At 31.6% G+C, this 21570-nt stretch overlaps 2 protein-coding genes across 2 annotated transcripts in view; one reads left to right on the forward strand and one right to left on the reverse strand.

The window, feature by feature from the left end:
• LOC127721229 (uncharacterized) overlaps positions 1-21570 on the forward strand; it is a 104009-nt gene that overhangs the window by 26971 nt on the left and 55468 nt on the right. The window lies entirely within an intron of this gene.
• LOC127702100 (uncharacterized) lies at positions 1786-4828 on the reverse strand. Its single transcript, XM_052206158.1, has 2 exons — positions 4520-4828; positions 1786-3864 (listed from the first exon to the last, which is right to left on the reverse strand). The coding sequence occupies exon 2, from the start codon at positions 3849-3851 to the stop codon at positions 1908-1910; it is 1944 nt and encodes a 647-aa protein (XP_052062118.1). The 5' UTR covers positions 3852-3864; positions 4520-4828; the 3' UTR covers positions 1786-1907.

Raw genomic sequence — 21570 nt, forward strand, 5'->3', positions numbered from 1 at the left:
TTTGATCAAGTGCTCCGTATCGATGGGTTTTGTTCGTTGTTGAAGGCCATACGGTCACCTGTAATAATTATTGTTCACATTAATGTTCCATACAATTCAGTTTTTACATCAGAAATGTCTGAAAGGCAAGCCTTGGTCTTTTTTTTTTATTCTGTCGAAATTTATTGTTGACAACATATACATGTATGTAAATGAACATGAAAATAATACTTCATAAATTTTATTATTCCGAAGCGCTTTTCTGGGTTAACCTTCATAAGGAACAATAGAAGCTAAAAATTTAAAGACAAGGATGCATAAGTACCGAGACACTCGAAGAGCAGTATGAACAAAATGGACCTTAAATAATAGCCAAATTCATCTAAGGTCAGACAAGTTAGTGGCAACAGTTGTTAGACTATCCAAGATTGTAAATCCATTTGAAATAGACCAATCAAAAGCATCATTCCACTCCGAACGGAGCGCCACCAGTTCGATAGAATAAGCATATCCTACAATCATTGCATCAACAGATCTTATATCATATTCAAATTCTAGTGAGACGAAACACATATCAAAGTATAATAAATAAAAAATGTTGTTTGAAATGTTGCCAAAACATGCTTATCTTTTAAAATTGTTCTTTTTAAAATAGGCATACTGTGCTGATGAAAATTACAATTTTCAAGGGAATTGTATTGGCAAAGTAAAACTATAATAATTAAATATGTTTTCTGCAGATGTTGAACTGAAGATATTGTCGTCCTTTCGAATAATACAATGTAATATGAAGTTACGATTATTTGATAACACTCATTATACTAATACAGTCAAAATTAAAATAGGTGCCACAAATCAGATTGGATACAATCCTTTCACTTATTCTATTGATTTTACAAAGTTTCATTCAAATAAGACTTACATCTTCTCAAAAGCACAAGCATTATATCAGGACCCATCAGCACAAAACTGAGAAAATGCACAATTTTTTTTCTCCGCAAAACATTATGTCGTACGGATTTGGATATTTATAGCGGATTCAAGGATTTTCTTTTTTTTAATTTCTTTCCATTCCAGAGGTTTTAAAAATGAGAATTTTTGTGTTACGCATACTGAAACAGCATAGTGGCCCAATTGTTTTATTCCATAAGAAAGAAAATCAAATCATTTCAACTATTTCTTGTCGTCTGTTTTTTTCGTGTAAACGACAAAATTCCTTTTTTCGTCTTTGTCCAAAAGGAGGCCGAAGTGGTCATTCAAAACTCACACGTCGAAGAAAAAACTGACAACGCAATGGTAATCAACGAAAAACGAGGAAAAAACGAACCAATCAACAAAACAAAAGCTTGAGTAACACGAAACCCACCAAAAAACCAGGGTGAACTCATGTGCTTCGGTAGGGTTAGCAGTTCATGCTCCACATGTAGCATCCGTCGTGTTTCTCATGCAAGTACAAATCTGGGGACAATTCTGAATAAGTGATGTCACAAATAAGAAAAAGAGGTCTTGCGTCCATTAAACTTTCGAAGCGATTACTTCAACGATCACAAGAACCAATCCGGACCAAATCACCAGCACAGAATGATATCTCCCTAGACAACCCTACCCATTGTGATAGAGTATATATAGCTAGATTTAATTGTGTGATTGGATACAATATGATAAAGCCAAATTATTTTTAACAGACCACCTATTCTTTGTCTTCGAAATGTCAATCTTTATAACAATGCTTCAGCAAATAATCATAAAAAGATTTTCCAATAAAATCGAAACCAAAGTTTGGTCAACACGCAATTGTAAAAAAGCTTTAATATATTATTTTTTATTCATAATAATTTGATAATTTAAAGACATAGATAGAAATAGACAGTTCTACAGCAGCATGTTTAAATACATATCCTTTTTTTCTAACAGTTAACAATAGAATATTAGTTTCCAGTTAAAATTTTCTGCATCAAAACTACAAACATATTCCGAGTGCAATCTTCCAAGTTTGGTGCTTCAGTGCTATGCATTTCGTCAAGTAACCAGGATACAGCACTATCAATCAAAGTGCTTCGTAAACTATCTGTTCTTGAAAGAGCTTGAATAATTTGCGAGTTAACAACCATGTCGTTAGGTTTACGTCCCCTGGTTACCTCTTCAATTAAAAATGGAACTGCTTCTGTTAAAACATCCTTTAAAGCTGTTCTCACAACTTCTCTATTTTCAATGACAAATCCTCTGAGGAGTGAAACGACTGATTCGACTATGGCGTTTTCACCTGGATCGGAATGCATTTCTTGAAATTCTTTGATCTTGCTCCTAGAAACAATGTCAAAGTTTTTGTTAACTTCATCAGTACTTTGTTTGTTGAAAAAATTCTGTAAATTCCCCATAAGGTCTTCTTGAATTTCAAAAATCTTCTGTACTATGTCATGTATTTCATTTTCATGTATACCGACAAAGAGATTGCTAGGAACAAAATAATGTTGCAGAGCATTTTTACACAAGCAATCAACCATATACTGCAGAACATTTTGAAGAAATTGAAGAATATTTTCTTCTGTTCGGTTTTCCAGTATTTGAGTTTCAGTTATCTCAGACACCCAGTATACAACAGTTTTCCAGTGAAACGTTGTCACTATTTCAGTATAATTTCGCAAAGAACTTTTCTGTAAGGCTTTAATGATAAGGATGACATTTCTTTGTAGTAGAGTCATTGCTTCAGCTAGCTTGATTTCTCCTATATTGCATGCAAGACAAAAATCAATATCTTTTGACGGTTCAACAAGAGCAGGTTTAGCAACGACGAAAAACTCACTGTTATATATATCTGTAACGACGTCTGTCGGAGGCCAATTTCTTTTTCTGTTTAGCCACTCATCTAAATACTTAGGTTTTCCTTTTAGAGGAAAGACTGGAATGAAATCTTTGCTTGTTTTATATTTGTACTGGATAGTGACTTGATCGTCTCCATCATTCCCTCGAACTTCTTCTTCTCTATGACTCTCATTATTTAATCTACCTGATAAACCGGAAGTCGATGGCACATCACTAGGCGTTGAAAAATCACCGCTAGAATCTAATTTTCGTTTCTTTAGGTGTCGTGGAGATGTTTGATCCTCGCTGTTTGTAAGTGCTTCAATGAGTTGATCGAATGTTTGGTGGAAAATAGTCGTCTTGCTGTTATCTGACAAAATTAATTCCTCCCACCCCTGAACAAGACTGCTGATGGTTATACCTGTTTTACGTATCGCTTTTTCATTTTCACGTGAATCTCCTAGGAGACTTTTCTCAACATTTTGTTTAATAAGTCCGATGTCTTTCTTTTGTTTGTTTTGTTCCATGCTTAATTCTGGGCATTTAGGATCTGCATAATCCACCAATGACAGTCCAGGTTTAATTTTATGATCTAAAGAAACATGCAGTGTGCTTCGACCATGTGTTGAATCCATCTGAGTTACTATTTTATGAATATCTCTACTATGTTTGAAAGCTTCCGGTCTAATGTCACTTAGTAAGTCACTTGGTAAATATTTTCCGTGGATCAGCTCAACATCCGGAAACATGTCCTTCAACATACATCCATTAATAGTTACAAAACATGGTAGGTTCTTTCTATGTTCTAAGCATTCAATTGGAATAGAAATTCCCGAAATTACCAAATAATCAAAATCCCCTTCATTTTCTTGTAGCCTCAATCTTGTCCTCTCCTTAGTACTTCCAACTAACATACACCGTTCTTGCCCAAAATGAGATAAAAATAGAGATATGTATTTGCAATATTCATTTTGCCTCCTGTCGTTAATAACTGGTTTTGCCATATTTTCAAGGCTTTCAATCGAAGTTAGGATGTCTGTGATCTCAATGCACACGTCTTTGCATGCCATTCCTGATGAAAGTCTGAAAACCATTACAGAAATAAATATTTAAATTGAAGCGTAACTTTAACACGACGTTAATATCGTATTCACACGAAATGAGTATACTTGTAAGTATACAAACCTTATTTATTTAATTACTTATGAACTAAAGTTTAAATCAGAACTTTTATGCGAGGGTCTGGATGGATGTACTCTATTTCTGTTTTCTTTATTTTTTTGGCCATTTTTCTCTATTCTGTATACTTTTTGCCCATTATTCTCATTTTCTTTTAATATTTCAGCATCTCATTGTTTTCTATTCTTGATTTTTTTGGATCCATTTTTCTATATTCTTTATATTTTTTACCCATTATTCTCTATTCTGTAAACCCCTATCCACACCCTCTTATATGCGTTAGTAACCTGAATAAATTTGGCGATCTCCTTTTGAATATAACTTTTACCCAGGTGTTATATACAATTTTTTGGATAATTTCTCATACTAGTTTCTCTATATTCTTATACTTTTTTGTTTTTATTTTGCATTTCCGCTTCTCCAAGTTCTCACTTATTATTATAAAATTTATTTTAGAGAAAATATGTCGAGGAAAAACTAAGAAAGAATCATAAAATCAATGTTAATGCTGTAGTTTCTGTAATGTAAATATTTGTAGCTCAACTAATTCGAAACTCACCAAGCCTGGCAGTGCTCCTCTCACAACACGAGATTTATCTCCGAATATAATCTAAGTATGATCAACAAACTGCTTTCTGCATTTCGAAAACTTTCTCTGAAGTGAAACTGAACATGGAATTATTTTTCTTCATTTTTCAAACAAATGAACATCTGAAAAGTTCCAACTGTATAATAATCCAGTATTCAATCATAGTTAAATTAAGATAATATATACGTCGAGACGCAAAATTTTAAACGATGCGATGGTTCGATAAGCAAATACTCGTTAACATTCCTTTTAAATATATTTAAGATATATATCAATTTACAGTTTGTATACGACACCTAGAGTCTCCAAGGAACCAAAAACGGTTCACTGGATTACTAAGGTTGAAAAGATATATACAAATAGCAACAGTGACAAGTATCGTATTTCGTAAACATATGATTAAAATCAATTGGTCATTAGTATTGCAATGGGAACTTGTCCTATTAAAACAAAATTGCACATCTAAATTACCAGGAGCATAGATCTGGAACCGAACAAAGCTAAAAGTCTGAAAAACAATCTGATGGATTATGTAATCATTTGTCTACAAAGTGTTAAGTCGACATTTTGTTTGCGTTTTCACTGTAAAACCCAAAGTTTTAAAATGTTTAACTTGCACTTCCAATGATAACTCTGGAAACAGAAAAAGTCGAATTGTGACCAAATCCGATGCTGATCGGCAACTACCCCTGTATCAATTTGAAGAAATTCTTTCATGTCCTTTACAAAAAGCTAAGACAACATTTTTCACTGTAAAGGGCAATACCCCTTGAATCAAAAGTATTCTAAAGGCTACTGACCCCTTCTAGCTCTTTTTATATTGTGTCATCGTATTACAATGTTTACAGACAATGACATCAAGTAATAGCAATTTTTTTTTCAGATCCTAAATTGAAGATAACCTTCCACACAGATATGTTTGGTTCACTATCGTCCACACTTGTAGTTTCAGACAATAAGATAAAAATGCTTTACTATTCAACCACTGTTATAAAGTTTAACAAAAGTTGAATAATGAATGAGTATAATTTTTAGGGAATTCGCTTATCATAAGTCGTGTTAAATCATTTACACTTTGCATTAATGCATTTGACTCCACAATTTCTATCGCATTAGCACTGTGCTTTAAAGGCTGTGGGTAACTTCAGTTCAGTTACCCACAGCCCAAGATGGAGCCGCCTGGAGTCGGTAAACAACTTCTCTCCTATATAACAATACCATGAATACAGCACAAATGTTCAGTAATTAAAAAGTTGTATCACTCTTTTAGGGAAGCTCCTAAACGTAAAAGGTGATTAAATACTACAAAATAAACGATCACATCACGATTTGCGAAAACACTTAGGATGTCCGTAACTTGAAAGCACCTTGTCTGTAACTTTTTTTTATTATACCAATAGGGATGTCCGTAACTTTACCATGATGTTCGTAACCTGTGATATTATATATCTTAGTACAATAGTTCCAACCGTAACTTTCAAAGAATTGATATTCGTGGATGTAATGTTTAAACATTTTATAGAGATTGCTAGATTTCTAGTATGATATGTGAAATATCTTCCGTCAGTGCCATCGTGGCTACCACCCCATGAAGGAAAAACGAGAACAGTTTGAAAAGTGTATCCAAATCACCAATTTTGTAAAGAGTCACAATATTTGTCCATGTAGTTTAAGAAGAAATTTTTGAAATTGGCCCACCTGAATCAATAATTAATTTCACATTGAGACTTTTGAGAATATATTTCTAAATTGATCGATCAGAATTTATAAATGAAACTAGAAGCCAATTTTTTCATCCAATCAAATCTAAACTAAGTGTGTTTCGTAAAATTTTTCACAAGGTTCAATGTGAAATTTGAATCACCAATGCCACCACGTTTGTCATTAGATAAACCTTACATGAGGATTGTTTCGAAATTCAAGTTCCTCGATGCTCTCCATCTTCGTACTTGACCTTTTAACTTTGTTAGTTCGAGCGTCACTCATGATTTTATGTAGACGAAACGCGCGTCTAGAGTACACAATTATAAGTCTTGTATTATTGATGATAGAAAAGAAAGAACATAGGGTAGCCATCCATGACACAAAATCAGTAAATGATAAGCAAAAAAAAAAAAAGTAAAAAAAAAGAGGGGGAAACACATACACACACACAACAAACAAAGGAACAAGGTGTGAGTTTTGTTTAAGGGTCTTCAAATTCTAAATGTGAATGGTTTTAAAACATGCGCCTTGATTTGTCAGAGAATAAGAATTTTGAAAATCGAACAATCAGAATTAACGAATTTTGTACGACGACAACGGACGTCATACAATTGCAAAAGCTAAAATGACCTTCCAGGTAAAAAAAAAGAAAAGACTAACGTCATTTTATCCAATTTCATACTTAAAGACTTATTTTGAAATGACATAAAAAAACTCACTAAAAATAACACTTTTGTTTAGCATTATTTTTTATATTGTTTGTTCTCCTAATTTGGATTGAATTAGTAGGATTTTTATGTCAAACATCACTTGTTAAATTTCATGTAGTGTTATGTAAATTGTAAGTATTACAAATGATAACATATCATATTGCACGTAACAAATTCTAGCAGTGTACAGACCGATCTTCTAATTTACAAATAACTACACTAGAAACAAGGATTAAACACATAAACATCTTTAAAAGACGACTGTACTGTTCTGTTAAAGCCATTTTGATTTTATCCCAAAACGATGTATGATGGACACTGAATTCGATATCCTACCGTTTTATCGCATATAACAACAGCCGACTTCAATGACCAACGACCGATTTACCTTTAAAAAAAAGACGGACGCACATCCGTAGACAAACAAAAGGTCTAGATGGGGGATTTTTCGTTTCAGTATTGTCTAATTTATGAGGCCATTTTTCTCCATTCTTGATTTTGTTTGCCTATTTTCTCTTATGTTTGTCAAATATTTTGTAAACCTCATCCAGAAACCCCATCTATGCTATATTCTGAATAAAATGTTCAATAAATTACCGCAAATGTCGTCCTATAAAACGAAGCGTATCGATAATATTATATATAATTTACTGCTGACGATATTACTTGTATATGAATATTTGACACCCTCTTAATTTGATAGGGATTAAAGGTCAGTTTTAAATTCTACTTGTAATTGGTTGATCAAATTTCAACTACTAGTACATTAAAAGTTGAACGAAGAAATATGATTTAAGTCCAGATAGGTATATAATTTATATATTGGATAAATTATCAAAATACAAATTCATGGGTCAAGAAACCAGTATGAATATTTCTTTTGTATCAAAAGATCTAATAAAACGTATTGTAAAAAAAAGATAGGCATTGTAATTTACACTAAAATGTATTGAAGTTTATGAGTGGCCGTTCGTGTCATTGCACTGGCGATATGAACATACCGTATGAATTGTTCAACGCGTTGGTTTTTACTTTCAACGGGTTGGTTTGCGCTTTCAATGCGTTGGTTTTCATTTTCAACGCGTTGGTTTTCATTTTCAACGCGTTGGTTTACATTTTCAACGCGTTGTTTTCATTTTCAACGCGTTGGTTATCATTTTCAACGCGTTGGTTGTAAAAACTAACGCGTTGATTCGTAGTTCATACGATATGAAAAACCAACGCGTTGGTTTTCAATTTCATACCGTAAGTTTTGTACCTTTGTCAACCAATCAAATTTTTTTTTACAAAGTATTAGCTAAAAATATCCTTTCGTCATTAGCGTATTCCTGTAAATATTCGGACAGACTCCGGATTTTTCTTCAGATTGGCGGTACAGTATAAATATGGCTGAATCGTCCGCAGCCTGTCTGCAAATATTAATAAACAGGGCCCAAAGATTGAATTCAGAAGCAACTGTTGTCGAAAATCAAGACGACGATGATTTCTTGTCTGGGTAAGGTTCGATAAAAGATTTCTGATAATAGAAATTTACGCCAAAACAATATTTCTTTTATTTATATTTATATAATAAACACGTCCCTGTTGAGTGTTGATATTTTATAGATGGGTGTTGTAACTTGTATCAAAGTTAGTCAGTCGAGTTTTAATTTCTTGTCTAGTTGGTCAGACGAGTTTTAATTGAATATTTTTTATAGAATATAAAGTGTACAGATACAGCTTACATCACTGACACTGTCATCAGCTTGTGTTGTTATTATATGACAAAACAATAAATAATTACGGCCTTCAAATATTAATATCCACAATTATTTAATCGAGAAAAGGATTATTTCCTTTGAAGTCTGTAAGATTTAATAATTTTGGATATTACTGTTATGTAGGCCATAACTGTATTATTATACTGAACTGAACCTAAAGTTGATATTAATTAAGTTATTATTCATAAGATGTCGCCAAAGGAGTTATTTTGCCTACACGCTCATTCCCACACAGCTATTTTGCTTAGGCACAGTTGCCCGCTTGGAATATGGGGTTATTTTAACGACGTTGTTACAGTTGATTTCCTTTCGTTTGATGTGTTGGAGCTTTTGATGGTGACATTTGATAAAAGACTTTACATTTGAACTTTCCTTTGAGTTCGGTATTTTTGTTTTTTTACTTTTAATTGTTTAACATCTAAATATGTTTTATACGCTTGTAGAAATAATATTTCTGTCATAAACCAGGCTGTTGATTTTTTCGTTTAAATGGATTCACATTTTTATTATGACGGGGGTATTTTACGGAATGTTTTGTTTTGTTTAAGACCTTATTGTGACCTATAAGTGCTTACATCTACGTCATTCGGACTCTAAAATTTGTGTTTGTTTTGCATACAACTTGGACCTGATGATCTTTAAAGGCATTGTCAAAACATTTAGCTAGTAATTTAAAAATTATGATTAATAAAAAAATATTATGGAAATGTGGATATGATTAACGTAAAATTGGTGAAAAACGTTCTCAAACTCATCAAAAATTAAAGCAGCAGTTTTTCTAAATTTTAATTGATGATTGCAATAATTTGTATTATTATAAATATTGATATGTCGAACCTGTATGCAAAATCTTATTAATTATGTGACTTCAACAATTTACTATTACCCTATATGTGATTTTTACAGATTTGTATCATGATTCTTTAAGAAGTGAACTAGACATAACAAGTTATTCATTGTATTTATAAAAAGTAGAACGTTTATAATATTTTACATATTAATCCTTTTCTTTTGAATTGATAAACAAATCATGTCAAAATAAAGAAGAAAAGTTTATTCATTTTATTTTTAAATTCATAATTCAGTGTATAAGCGTGTTAACAGAGATGATGGAGCAGAAGTAAACAAATCATTAGTTCATTTGGGAAGCAGAACATGTTGTACAAATATAAACTTATAACGAGAGTGAATAATTAATACGCTTTATTATATTCTTTTTTAATTGTATTTACTTTTGGAGTCATCTTAACCTTACATCTTCTTTATGATTTTCGTTGTCATGCAATCTACATTTTATTTATTTTACTACCCATTTAGACTCTTTCACACTAATTACGATTTTGATCATCAAGAAGTGTAGTAATTTGTGTTAAAAAAGAAAGACGATAAAAAAGGACTAAAGAGAACATATGATGAAGAAAGACTTAGACAAAATCAACTGAATAAAAAAAAAACACGAAAAAATAAAGATAGAACAATACGACCTGCATACAAAACATGAGTCCCAATGTGATGTTCAACAATAAACAATTCCTGCTCCTCTAGCGTACCCATCGTGTTACTCATAAGAAATGACACACATCGATAATTATAGTCGCATTCGGTAATTATAATATCATAAATAGGGAAAAGGGGAAAGATGTCTTACTTCATCAAAGGACAAGGTTCTCTTTAGGCTAAATATGGCCTTGAATTTCAACTTTATCAAAAAATTTCAAAATTACTATAATTTGGTTCCTAAGTGGATATATTGCAAAAGTCTTACTTCTTTGTTAAAATAAATCTCTTCATAAGAGTACAATTTTGGCTTCAGAATCAGTTCATTTGTGATATATTGGCAAAATACTGTGATTTTGTGTAATTCTTGGACATAAAAGCTTGAGGAAATCTTTGGCCGCAACCTAGGATCCAAAATGTTCTGTAACAAAAAGTTGCCAATGATGATATTGAATTCCTAGACACAAAAACTTTCTGGATCACGAATGGTGGTCAAAGTAAACTATGCAAAAACACAAATATTGCATTCTTAAGGAATCAATACTTCATCAGTTTTAATGTGATGCCCCAAAAATGAAGTTATTTTGTAATTAATATCAAAACGATTTCTATGTGAAATTTGTAGTATTTTGACCTGATTAAAAAACACATCAAAATCTTATGGTCAATTTTAACTCTTCGTGAACCTACTACTTTGATATACTAGTCAACAAAAGAAACGATACACAAGTTTGAACTAAAATAAATAGGAAAAACTGTTAAATTAACCAATGAAAAACATTTATTTACAAAGCAAATGCATATGATTAAAGGAATCTGACCAAATTGGAAAGTTAGAAAATACCGAGTTATTGAAGACAGGGGTCAAATTTATTTTGCGGAAAATGATGACAAAAGTCGGCACTTAATTTCGAAGATGAGAATTAAGTATTCAAATATCTGCAAAGGCATTCAAAATTTTAACCAGACCATGTTTAATTTTTAAAAGTTTTAAGTTCTAATATCGATTTTTTAATTTTTTGGGTGAAAATACGATTTTTGAAATATCAAAAATTCCAAAAATATTTTTTCGTGTTTTTGCCTTAAATCAATGGTTTTGATGAGAAAATAACACTCTGTAAGAATTAGACCACTACGGCAATTATTTACCTCTGTACAGTGTATCCAATTTTATTATAGTTGGAAAATACATTGCCTTGTATCGTTTCTTTTGTTGACTAGTATATATTCACAATCATTTGTCTTATGTTTAAAATGCAGACTCAAGTCATAAAAATAGAAGTTAATTCTTGAACTGTAAACAAGTTTAGTTTTAAAGCACTCGCTGTTAATGGAAAAAATGCATCGTTTGTTTTCTATAACTTTGTTTTTTTCGACTCAATATTTTAGTAGTACAACAAGGTCGCCATCATTGTCGTTTGATATGCAAAAACAGATTTTAAATTAGGTTGAGTGGTACTGGTCAGTCGTATGTGGACGTAACGCGAGTCTTGCAAACTAAATCATAAGCAAAGTATCTTTTATAAATTTCTTTATTTTTCATGTCAATGATAACCAAATTTGTTATTAAATCAAATACCAACGAACAAATTTATGCAATGACAATGATGAACAAAACATTTCACTTATTCGAAAGATGCATAAACAAAATTTATCTAAAATCCACTCGAACATCCACTTAGCAAGAATTAACATGTCATGCTTCTCTAGTTAAATTTTGATGAGAAGTTTTATTATGATGTGAGGCATATTTTAACAACATGTTGATATAATTTTTTTTTAAATATCAATCAGGTACCATTTCTTTTTATTCTAATGAACACACCATAATTTTATACACAAGGAGTTGAGCCGAATAGTTTGTTACTTATCTGTCTAGACCAAATGCCTTATAACAACACTAAACTTATCTGTTTCAAGTTTTCAATGATGTAAAATTCATACCACGTTACTCAAAATGTGTTGATTGAAATGAGCTTAAAAAATCTACATTTTGTATCTCTTAGTGTTTAGTTTAATTTTTCAAACCAAATATAATGTTTTAAAACAAAGAGCTAAACAACGTATCAGTTAAGCATGATTTTAATGAAGAACAAATGTGGAAAATGAAAAAATGACATAAATTAGTGGATGCCGTTAATGTTATAACTACATCTTGATCGATACCTCTCCTGGTGGACTTAAACCAGGACTTTAAGTCCACACCAATAATTCATTCCTGACATAAAAATACAGATATTGTGTTATTAAATTTGCTGTAAATTTTTTTGAAAATTATTAAAATAAGATACATATCATTAGAAGTTCGGATTCCTTCCCCGGCTTTAGCCATACTTTTCATCCTTTCAGGATTATTAATTTTTTAAATAAGATTTGGACTTTCAAATATTTTGGCCTCGAACATCACTGAACAGATATTCATTGTCGAAATTATCTGAATCAGCAATGTTTATATAGTCTCTTTAAAGGAGATTACAACAAAAATTTTAAGAATTGACAATTCTTTAAATTGGATATCAATTGTTTACAGAAAGGCAAATTAAATTATTGCATTCTTCCTTCTAAAAAAAAGAGTTAAGTTTGGTTTATAAATACAGGGAAAACATTTATGTAAAAGTTATATACTCTGACAAATTAAATCTCAAGTTTTTTTTGATTTTCGGTTAAAACAATAAATAATAATTCTAATATGACGACCTATTATCGTCAACCAGTATAATCACAATATATCTACCTTTAGCGCAAACGCAGTAATACACATAAACGGCTGTTCCGCGTTACGACCAACTTATTTATACTGCCAGATATTCTCAATTTTCGACATCAAAATCCCCAGTTTACGAAGGCCAAGCTTCAGATACAATATATATTTATCTCTATTCTACAGCAAAATAAACAAATCAGTCCATTTCAATTATTTTTCATGGTAAAATTTCATAAAACGAAAATTCCGCGAAATGATGTTATTGTCTTGACATGGCAACAAAACAAGGTGACGTCACAAATATGTTTCCGTAAACAAAAAATCAAATGTAAATACCGGGCGTTTTAAAGCTTCTTGTACGCCTCAGAACGAATAAAATTACATTGGAAGAAAATATATAAGTGAAAAATGCGATTAAAAAAAATAATCATTGAATTAGATAATATTACTAATATTATCAAAATTGGGTAAAACGGAACAGCCAAAACAGTATAGGGCTTTCACGGTTTACAAAATTACCGAATTTGTCTTATTAGAATCGAAATAATTCATGGCAGCCGTTGATTTGTTTTCATTTAACCATGGGTTGGGCATTTATATTCGTATTTTACCCCTCGCTAAGGCTCAGGGTAAAAAAATCGAATATAAATGCCCAACCCATGGTTAAATGAAAACAAATCTACGGCTGCCATGAATTATTTCTTAAGTTTCCCATGCACACAAAACTTTCGATACAAAATGCGAAAAAACCATTTCAAATGAAGATCTTGGTTCAAGTTTGAAATGTATGTTTACAAATAGAAGGAGATGGTAATATTGAATTTCACGGGTAGTAATAACGTCTTTTTGTGTCTTAACTCTAAACAAAGAAATAAAATACCTTTAAGAAATAGTAGTACTTACAATTGAAACCACCGTTGAACATTATCTATCTATACAAATTAACAAATATTTGTAGGAAGGAATAATTCATGAATAATAAATAATGAATATGTGACCATGAAGACTGCAAAGGTCGAACCCTACACAGTTGGGCAAGTATGAACACAGCATTAAAGCTTGATACTCCTCTGAATTTGGATTGTGAATAAATATTTGACACAGCATAGGTTTCTAAAACAGAATTAATGTGGTCTAAGAACCTAAAAATTTAAAATGGGACATTTACCCTTTATGGTCCAATATCCGAAATCTAAATACATGGTTAAATTTAGCATATCAAAGAACCCCAATAATTCATTTTTTGGATGAAATCAAACATATTTTAATTTTGGACCCTTTGGGACTCAATGTGGACCAAATTAAAATTGGAACAAAAAAAAAAAACCAAAATCAAAATACAAAATAAATTTCAGCATATTAAAAACCCACAAAAATAAAACCCCATTGAAAGTATTCAAAAGATAAGCAATCTATACAAAGTATTAAAAAGTATTCCCAAACGGAGAGGGCCATAACCCCCGAATCAATCCCAACCTTCATTTTGAGGTATGGAATCTTGTGGTACAATTTTATAGAGATCCATACAATTATTAACAAGTTGTTGTCATGAAACAAGAAAAATGATGGATTTAAGTCCCATTTTGGCCCCTTATTCTTGAACAGTTTTACGACGACGACGACAACGTCATACCATTATACATCCGCAGAATTGCTGTCGTATAGAAAATTGATTCATATGAGCTATATACATATTTTTCATCTTTTTTGTCATTTTTTCAATGCTAATAATGTGCTTGTCATGTATACATATTAATTATGAACGGTAAAATATCTAAAATACAGATAAGAAATGAAAACAACAATGCAAAAATTTCATGCGTCCGAATTTACTCTCATCAGGAACGCTCAAAGCAAAATATTTGAAAGCCTAGGATATATAAGAACGAAGCAGTTGAAGAGCTATATGATCTGTAATTGCATTCGAAATTATTTCAAATTGCAATGTTTTATGTTTTACATATCAGTTTTAAAATTTCTATGTATTAATGGGTAAACAAAATAAATTTATTTCTATTTCTTATCTTCTTCTAAGAAGACGGTGAATAAAGAAGGAAAATAATTTTCGAACAAGAAAGCACCCCTTTTCCTCTTCAAAACCATCAAAATATAAAAAGTAGGAAACCAATTCACTGATGAGTTTTTCCTTTACAATTTTGAATTTGAGTGCCCAAAGGAAAAGAAGACCTGTACCAAATGTGTTTCGTTCTTTGGCTTCATGTTCTACAAAATCATCAAAGACACTGGTTAAAACATCTCTGAAAGCTTCTCGAAGTTTATCTTTCTCCTCAATATATCTGTTGAAGACAAATTTAAAAAGTCGTAGTGTTAATTAATGATCATTGAAATCTATCAAAAATTCTTTCAATTTTCTCGTAATTGTTTCTCACTGCTCTTGACCATAGCCATCTATACTAAAAAATACCCGCAATTCCGTTTCCGGATTCTTTTGAATTTCAAGTATAAGCAGATTTATCGAAGAAGCTTCCTGGTGATCCATGCCTTCAAAAAGATTACTTTCAATAAAATAATGCTGAAGATTATGTTCAGTAAAACATTTTTTCATTTAATCAAGCACTAGGTGGAGAAGTTTAAATACGTTTACTTCTGTGTTTTGTTCAATGATTGATTGATCTACACTCTCTGAAATCAAATACAGTGCAGTTTTCTAGTGAAATGAAGTCGATTTTTTTTGAATAATTGCGTAAAATACCTTTTTTGAAAGCTTTAACTATAAAAAAAAAAACGCGTTTTTGTACAGTTCTCAGCGCCTCTGAAAGTTCCTTTTCTGCCATGCTATACGCCAAACAAATGTCTTTACTTTTCTTTGCTTTAACAGGCGCTGGGTGTGCAAAAAGAAAACATTGACAGTTTGAAATTCTAATTACAGTATCTTCAGGTGGCCAATGTGATTTTCCCTCCCGTTTTATCCACTTATCTAGCCCTTTTGGTTTTCCTTTTATTGGGAACATAGGAATATAATCTTTATGTTTTTTACAACTGTAGAATATTTTAATTTCATTCACCCCAATTTTGTCATCATTTTCACATATGACAGAAAAGGTTTCTTTAAGTCTCTTCTCGTTCCAAACTTGTTCATGATTGTCATTAAGGAGTTGTGAAAGAGCCCTATATTTTTCTAAGAATTGGTTTATTTTTTCTGTGCTTGCTGTTGGATTATCATGTATAGCTTTGTCAAGACTATCTGCCAAGGTCTTCAGTAGAGTTTTTGATGCGTCAGGTAATGTTATTCCAGGGTCTGAACATCTCGAATCTTCATAAATCGTTATTGAAAGTCCAGGTTTGATTTTCTGATCTATGAATATGGTGTTTCTATTTCGTAAAAAAGTTTTATAATGTCTCCAACATGTTTGATTGCTTCGGGCTTAATCTCTCTTAATAAACTACTAGGAAGATATTTTCCACCCACCATTTTAATGTCAGGAAACAGATCATGCATGAAGGCACCATTTACATGGACAAAACAAGATGGTCTATCCCGTTTATACTCAATATATGTGATGGAATTGCAATTTCTGAAATCAGTAGATAGTCATAATCGCCGTCATCTATGGATGTCAGAATAGGTAAAAAAAGAAACTAAGCAAAATGACAATGATACATAAATTAACAAAGGACTACTAGCAGTACTGACATGCCAGCTCAAGACCTCAATCAAACTGATTGAAAGATTATGTCTTCATCATATGAAAATCAAGTCTGTTTGTCTGTCAAGTAGGTATGATCTGACCTTGACTTCAATTTCATGTTTCTTTGGTCAATGTTAAGTTTTTGTGTTTTTGGTATGTTTTTTTAAATACCATATGTAAAAGATCAACTATATTTGGTGTATAGAAGTCTTATACTACGTATACAGTTGTGTACACAAGATTCAACGTCATGTTTTATTTTTAAAAGTACTGGTAACAAGATTAAAAGTTGTTGGCTTGAGTGAAATCTGTACCGGAACACATTTCATTATGAGAAAACACGATTTATTCATTTTTGTCCCAAAAAAAATAGAGCTTTGAACTAGCCTTTAGTCAATAAGGGTACTCTTTGATTGATAAGTTGTGTCATTTGTTATTTGTAATTTTTTTTTTTTGTGTTCAGTTTCGGTTAAACCCAATCCATTAACAATTTTACAGTTTGTTCTTATATTGTGTTGGTACACCACTGTTTTACGTTAGAGTGAAAGTTGGGCGCTAACAAACATATTAAAACCTGTCACCAGTGTCACAAGCCAGTGGTTGTCGTTATATTTGTGTTTTGTTCAATTTTATATTATGATTCAGGCCGAGGATCTTCTTCTCTCTTTTTCCAATTTGTCATATCACGACCTTTACTACCTAAGCATTAGGTATGGTTTTTCCTCGCTGTTGAAGGTCATACAATTACCTGTACAAACTATTGTTTGCATACGAGCCAGTTTTCATCAGTCATGTATTCAAAGTGTAGGTCGTTTTTGTATCAAAATCAAATGTAAACATGTGTTAATGAATATAAAGCTAGCTTTTTATGAATTGTATAATTCTGAAAGAGCTTTTATCATAAAGTTATAGCAAAAAATGTGTAAGCCAAGGATGTATAATTACCGCCACACATGAAGAGCAATATGACCAAAGGGACCAGTAATAGTCGCCAAAATCCATACAAGGTCAACTTCGCCTGATGAAGTTCAAGACAAGACATATATCAAAATAGAATGGCAAAAGTTCAATGTCATTTAAAATATTGCCCAAACTTTGAAATCTTTCAAATTAAGTTTAGTAAGCATGTTATGTCGATGAAAACTTCCATATAACTGAATTGCATTTTTTAGGGTAAGTAAAACTATTCTAAACAAATGTTTTTTTTCATCAGATATTGAAAAAATTGCCACCTTCAGTATTATGAATTTACGATTATTTGATAACTGCATTATTAAGGTTAAATATATTTCAAGTTAACTATTGATTCTACAACAAAACTAACAACTTGACAAAAATAGCATGTACCTAAAATCAGGACATGTTTGAGAAAATTCACAATTTTGATAAATGACTATGGTTTTACGCAAACAATTATGTCGTGTGGATTTCTGGATTGATAATGAATTCCAGGATTTTGTTTGTTTATTCTTTTCCGTTCAATATGGTCTAGTAATGAACACTTTTGTGTTACGCATACTTAAACAGCCTAAATGCCAATTTTCAACCCATAGGAAAGAAAATAAAATCATTCCAAGTCAACTATGTCTTTTTGAATTGGAATAAAATGTTCTGAGCGATATCTTGTACATCTGGTTCAGTGCTATGCGTTTGGTCAAGCAACATGGAAACAGCATTATCAATTATAGTGTTCCGTATAACAACTTCTAAAAGCGTTTGAATAAATAAAAAGCTTCTACTTCGGCTTTCCTTTAAGAGGAAAGACTGGAATGAAATCTTTGCTTGTTTTGTAGTCGTACTGAATAGTGACTTGATTATGTTCATCATTCCCTCGAACTTCTTCTTCTCTATGACTCTCGTTATCTAATCTACCTGATAAACCGGAAGTCGATGGCAAATCAGTAGACGTTGTACTATCATCGCTAGAATCTAATTTTTGTTTCTTTGGATGTGGTGGAGATGTTTGATCCTCGCCGTTTGTAAGTGCTTCAATGAAGAGATCGTATGTTTGATGGAAAATAGTATTCTTGCTGTTACATGACTGAGTTGATTTTTCCCACCACTGAACAACATTGCTGATTGCTATAATTGTTTTCTTTATCTTTTTTTTAATTTCAGGTGAATCTCCTTGGAGAATTTTCTCGACATTTTGATTAATAAGTCCGATGTCTTTCTTCTGCTTGTTTTGCGCCATGCTTAATTCTGGGCATTTAGGATCTGCATAATGCACCAATGAAAATCCAGGTTTAATTTTATGATCTAAAGAAACACGAAGTGTGTTTTGACCACGTGTTGAATCCATCTGAGTTACTATTGTATGAATATTTCTACTATGTTTGAAAGCTTCCGATCTAATGTCACTAAGTAAATCACTTGGCAAATATTTCCCGTCGATCAGCTGAACTCCCGAAAACATGTTTTTCAACGTACTACCATTAATATATACAAAACATGGTAAGTTCTTTCTATATTCTAAGCATTCAATTGGAATAGAAATTCCAGAAATTATCAAATAATTAAAATCTCCTTCATCTCCTTTTAGCCTCAATTTTGTGTTCTCCTTAGTACTACCAGCTAACATACATCGTTCTTGTCCAAAATGAGATAAAAAGAGAGGTATGTATTTGCAATATTTCTTTTGCCTCCTGTCGTTTATAACTGGTTTTGCCATATTTTCAAGTTTTTCAATCGAAGCTAGAATGTCTGTGTGTTTACTTGCCATGATTTTGATGAAAGTCTGAAAACCATTACAGAAATAAATATTTAAATTGAAGCGTAACTTTAACACGTCGTTAATATCGTATTCATACGAAATGAGTATACTTGTAAGTATACAAACCTTATTCATTTAATTACTTATGAATTAAAGTTTAAATCAGATCTTTTATGTGAGTGTCAGAATGAGGGTACTCCATTTCTGTATTCTTTAATTTTTGGCCACCTTTCCCTATTCTGTATACTTTTTGCCCCTTATGTTTTTTTTAAATATTTTAGCACCTTATTGTTCTGTATTTTTTTTTTGGTCCTGTTTTCTATATTCTTTATATTTTTTGCCCATAATTCTCTATTATGTAAACCCCTCATCCATACCCTCTTATATGCGTTAGTAACCTGAATAAATATGGCGATCTCCTTTGAATATAACTTTTACCTAGGTGTTATATTAAATTTTTTGATAATGTTTGATACTAGTTTCTCTATATTTTTATACTTTTTTGTTTTTATTTTGCATTTCCACTTTTCCCCGTTCTCGCTTATTATCATAAAATTTATTTTAGAGAAAATATGAAGAGGAGAAACTAAAAAAGGATCATAAATCAATATTAATGCAGTAGTTTCTGTAATGTAGATATTTGTAGCACAACCTATTCGAAACTAACCAACCCTGGCAATGCTCCTCTCACAACACAGGATTTATCTCCGAATATAATTTAAGTATGATCAACAAGCTGCTTTATGCATTTCGAAAACTTTTTCTGAAGTAAAAGTGAACATGGAATTATTTTTCTTCAGTATTTCAAATAAATGAACATATGAAAAGTTCCAACTGTGTAATAATCCAGTATTCAATCATAGTTAAATATAGATAATATATACGTCGAGACGCAAAATTTTAAACGCTGAAAAGGTTCGATGAGCAATCACCCGTGAACATTCCTTTGAAATATATTTAAGATGTATATCAATTTAAAGTATGTATATGACAACTAGAGTCTCCAAGGAACCAAAAACGTTCACCAGATTACTAAGCCTGAAAGGTTGAAAAGATATATTAGTATACAAATAGCAACGTGACAAGAGTCTTATTTCGTAAACACATATGATTAGAATTAATTGGTCATTACTATAACATTAAAACGAAATTGCACATCAAATTACAAGGAGCATAGATCTGGAACCGAACAAGGCTAAGGGTCGTTAATTAAAAACAAACTGGGGGATCATAATGTAATCATTATTTCTACAAAGTGTTAAGTCGACATTTTGTTTGCGTTTTCACCGTAAAAACTAAATTTTAATATATTTAAACTGCACTTCCAGTAACTACTCTGGAAACAAAAAAAGTCAAATTGTGATTCAATTCGATGCTGATCGGCAACTACCCCTGTATCACTTTGAGGAAATTCTTTTATGTCATCTACAAAATTCAAAGAAATCCAATTTGGACAGAATTAGTAGGATTTTTATATCAAAAATATCACACGTGCTTAAATAAACGTATTTGTAATGCCACTACAACCAGATTGTTTAACAAACATGCATGTGGATATCCACAGATTTTCCCGTGCAATGCCAAAAAATGACTAACCTATTTTAGATTAACTTCTTAAAATACTGTAAGGTCAACAGTGAACGGGAGAACTTTTTCGCTCTCCTTTTCCTGCATGTGATATTACCTGAAAAATTCAAAACCTGATATATGTGGTAACTTGAACCCAACCTAAGTGTGGTATTCAATATGTGGGACAGACGGGACGACAGTATTACAAAAGAAATCAAGAACACCTTTACCGCTTTCGTAGACCAAAAAAAATCAAAAATTTGGTATATCAACATTTAGATAAGCATAATCACAATCTTAAATTTATAAAATTCCAACCCCTCGAAACCGTTCAGAAACAACCAGGAGAATCACACAAGCAATTTGAAAAATCACGTGAAGTTCGCGAATTATTTTGGATAAAAAGACTTCAAACAGCTTATCCTCTCGGTCTCAATGACAAAATATTAGGTCAGGGGAACATATCTAAAACTTCTATCGATGTCATTAATATTGTTGATAAACGACTTAGAAATAATAGGTCTCATGGTAAACGCAAAAGCCGTAATCAACGTATTAAAAATCGTATAAATTATACACTTGCTGATCTGTTATCTATAATAAAAAATAATGGCAGACATCAAGTATTATGCAAACTGGGTCAGATACCAATAAGTAAATTATATGCTATTTTTCTGGAGTGTGATAAAATTTCTTTTTTTAGCCAGCTTTATG

This window comes from Mytilus californianus, unplaced genomic scaffold (genome assembly GCF_021869535.1).
Source record: "Mytilus californianus isolate M0D057914Y unplaced genomic scaffold, xbMytCali1.0.p SCAF_1, whole genome shotgun sequence".
Taxonomy (NCBI): domain Eukaryota; kingdom Metazoa; phylum Mollusca; class Bivalvia; order Mytilida; family Mytilidae; genus Mytilus; species Mytilus californianus.

What these genes read in the sequence shown, in the direction of transcription:
- LOC127702100 (XM_052206158.1), bottom strand. Translation starts at nt 3,851, where the DNA reads ATGGCATGCAAAGACGTGTGCATTGAGATCACAGACATCCTAACTTCG.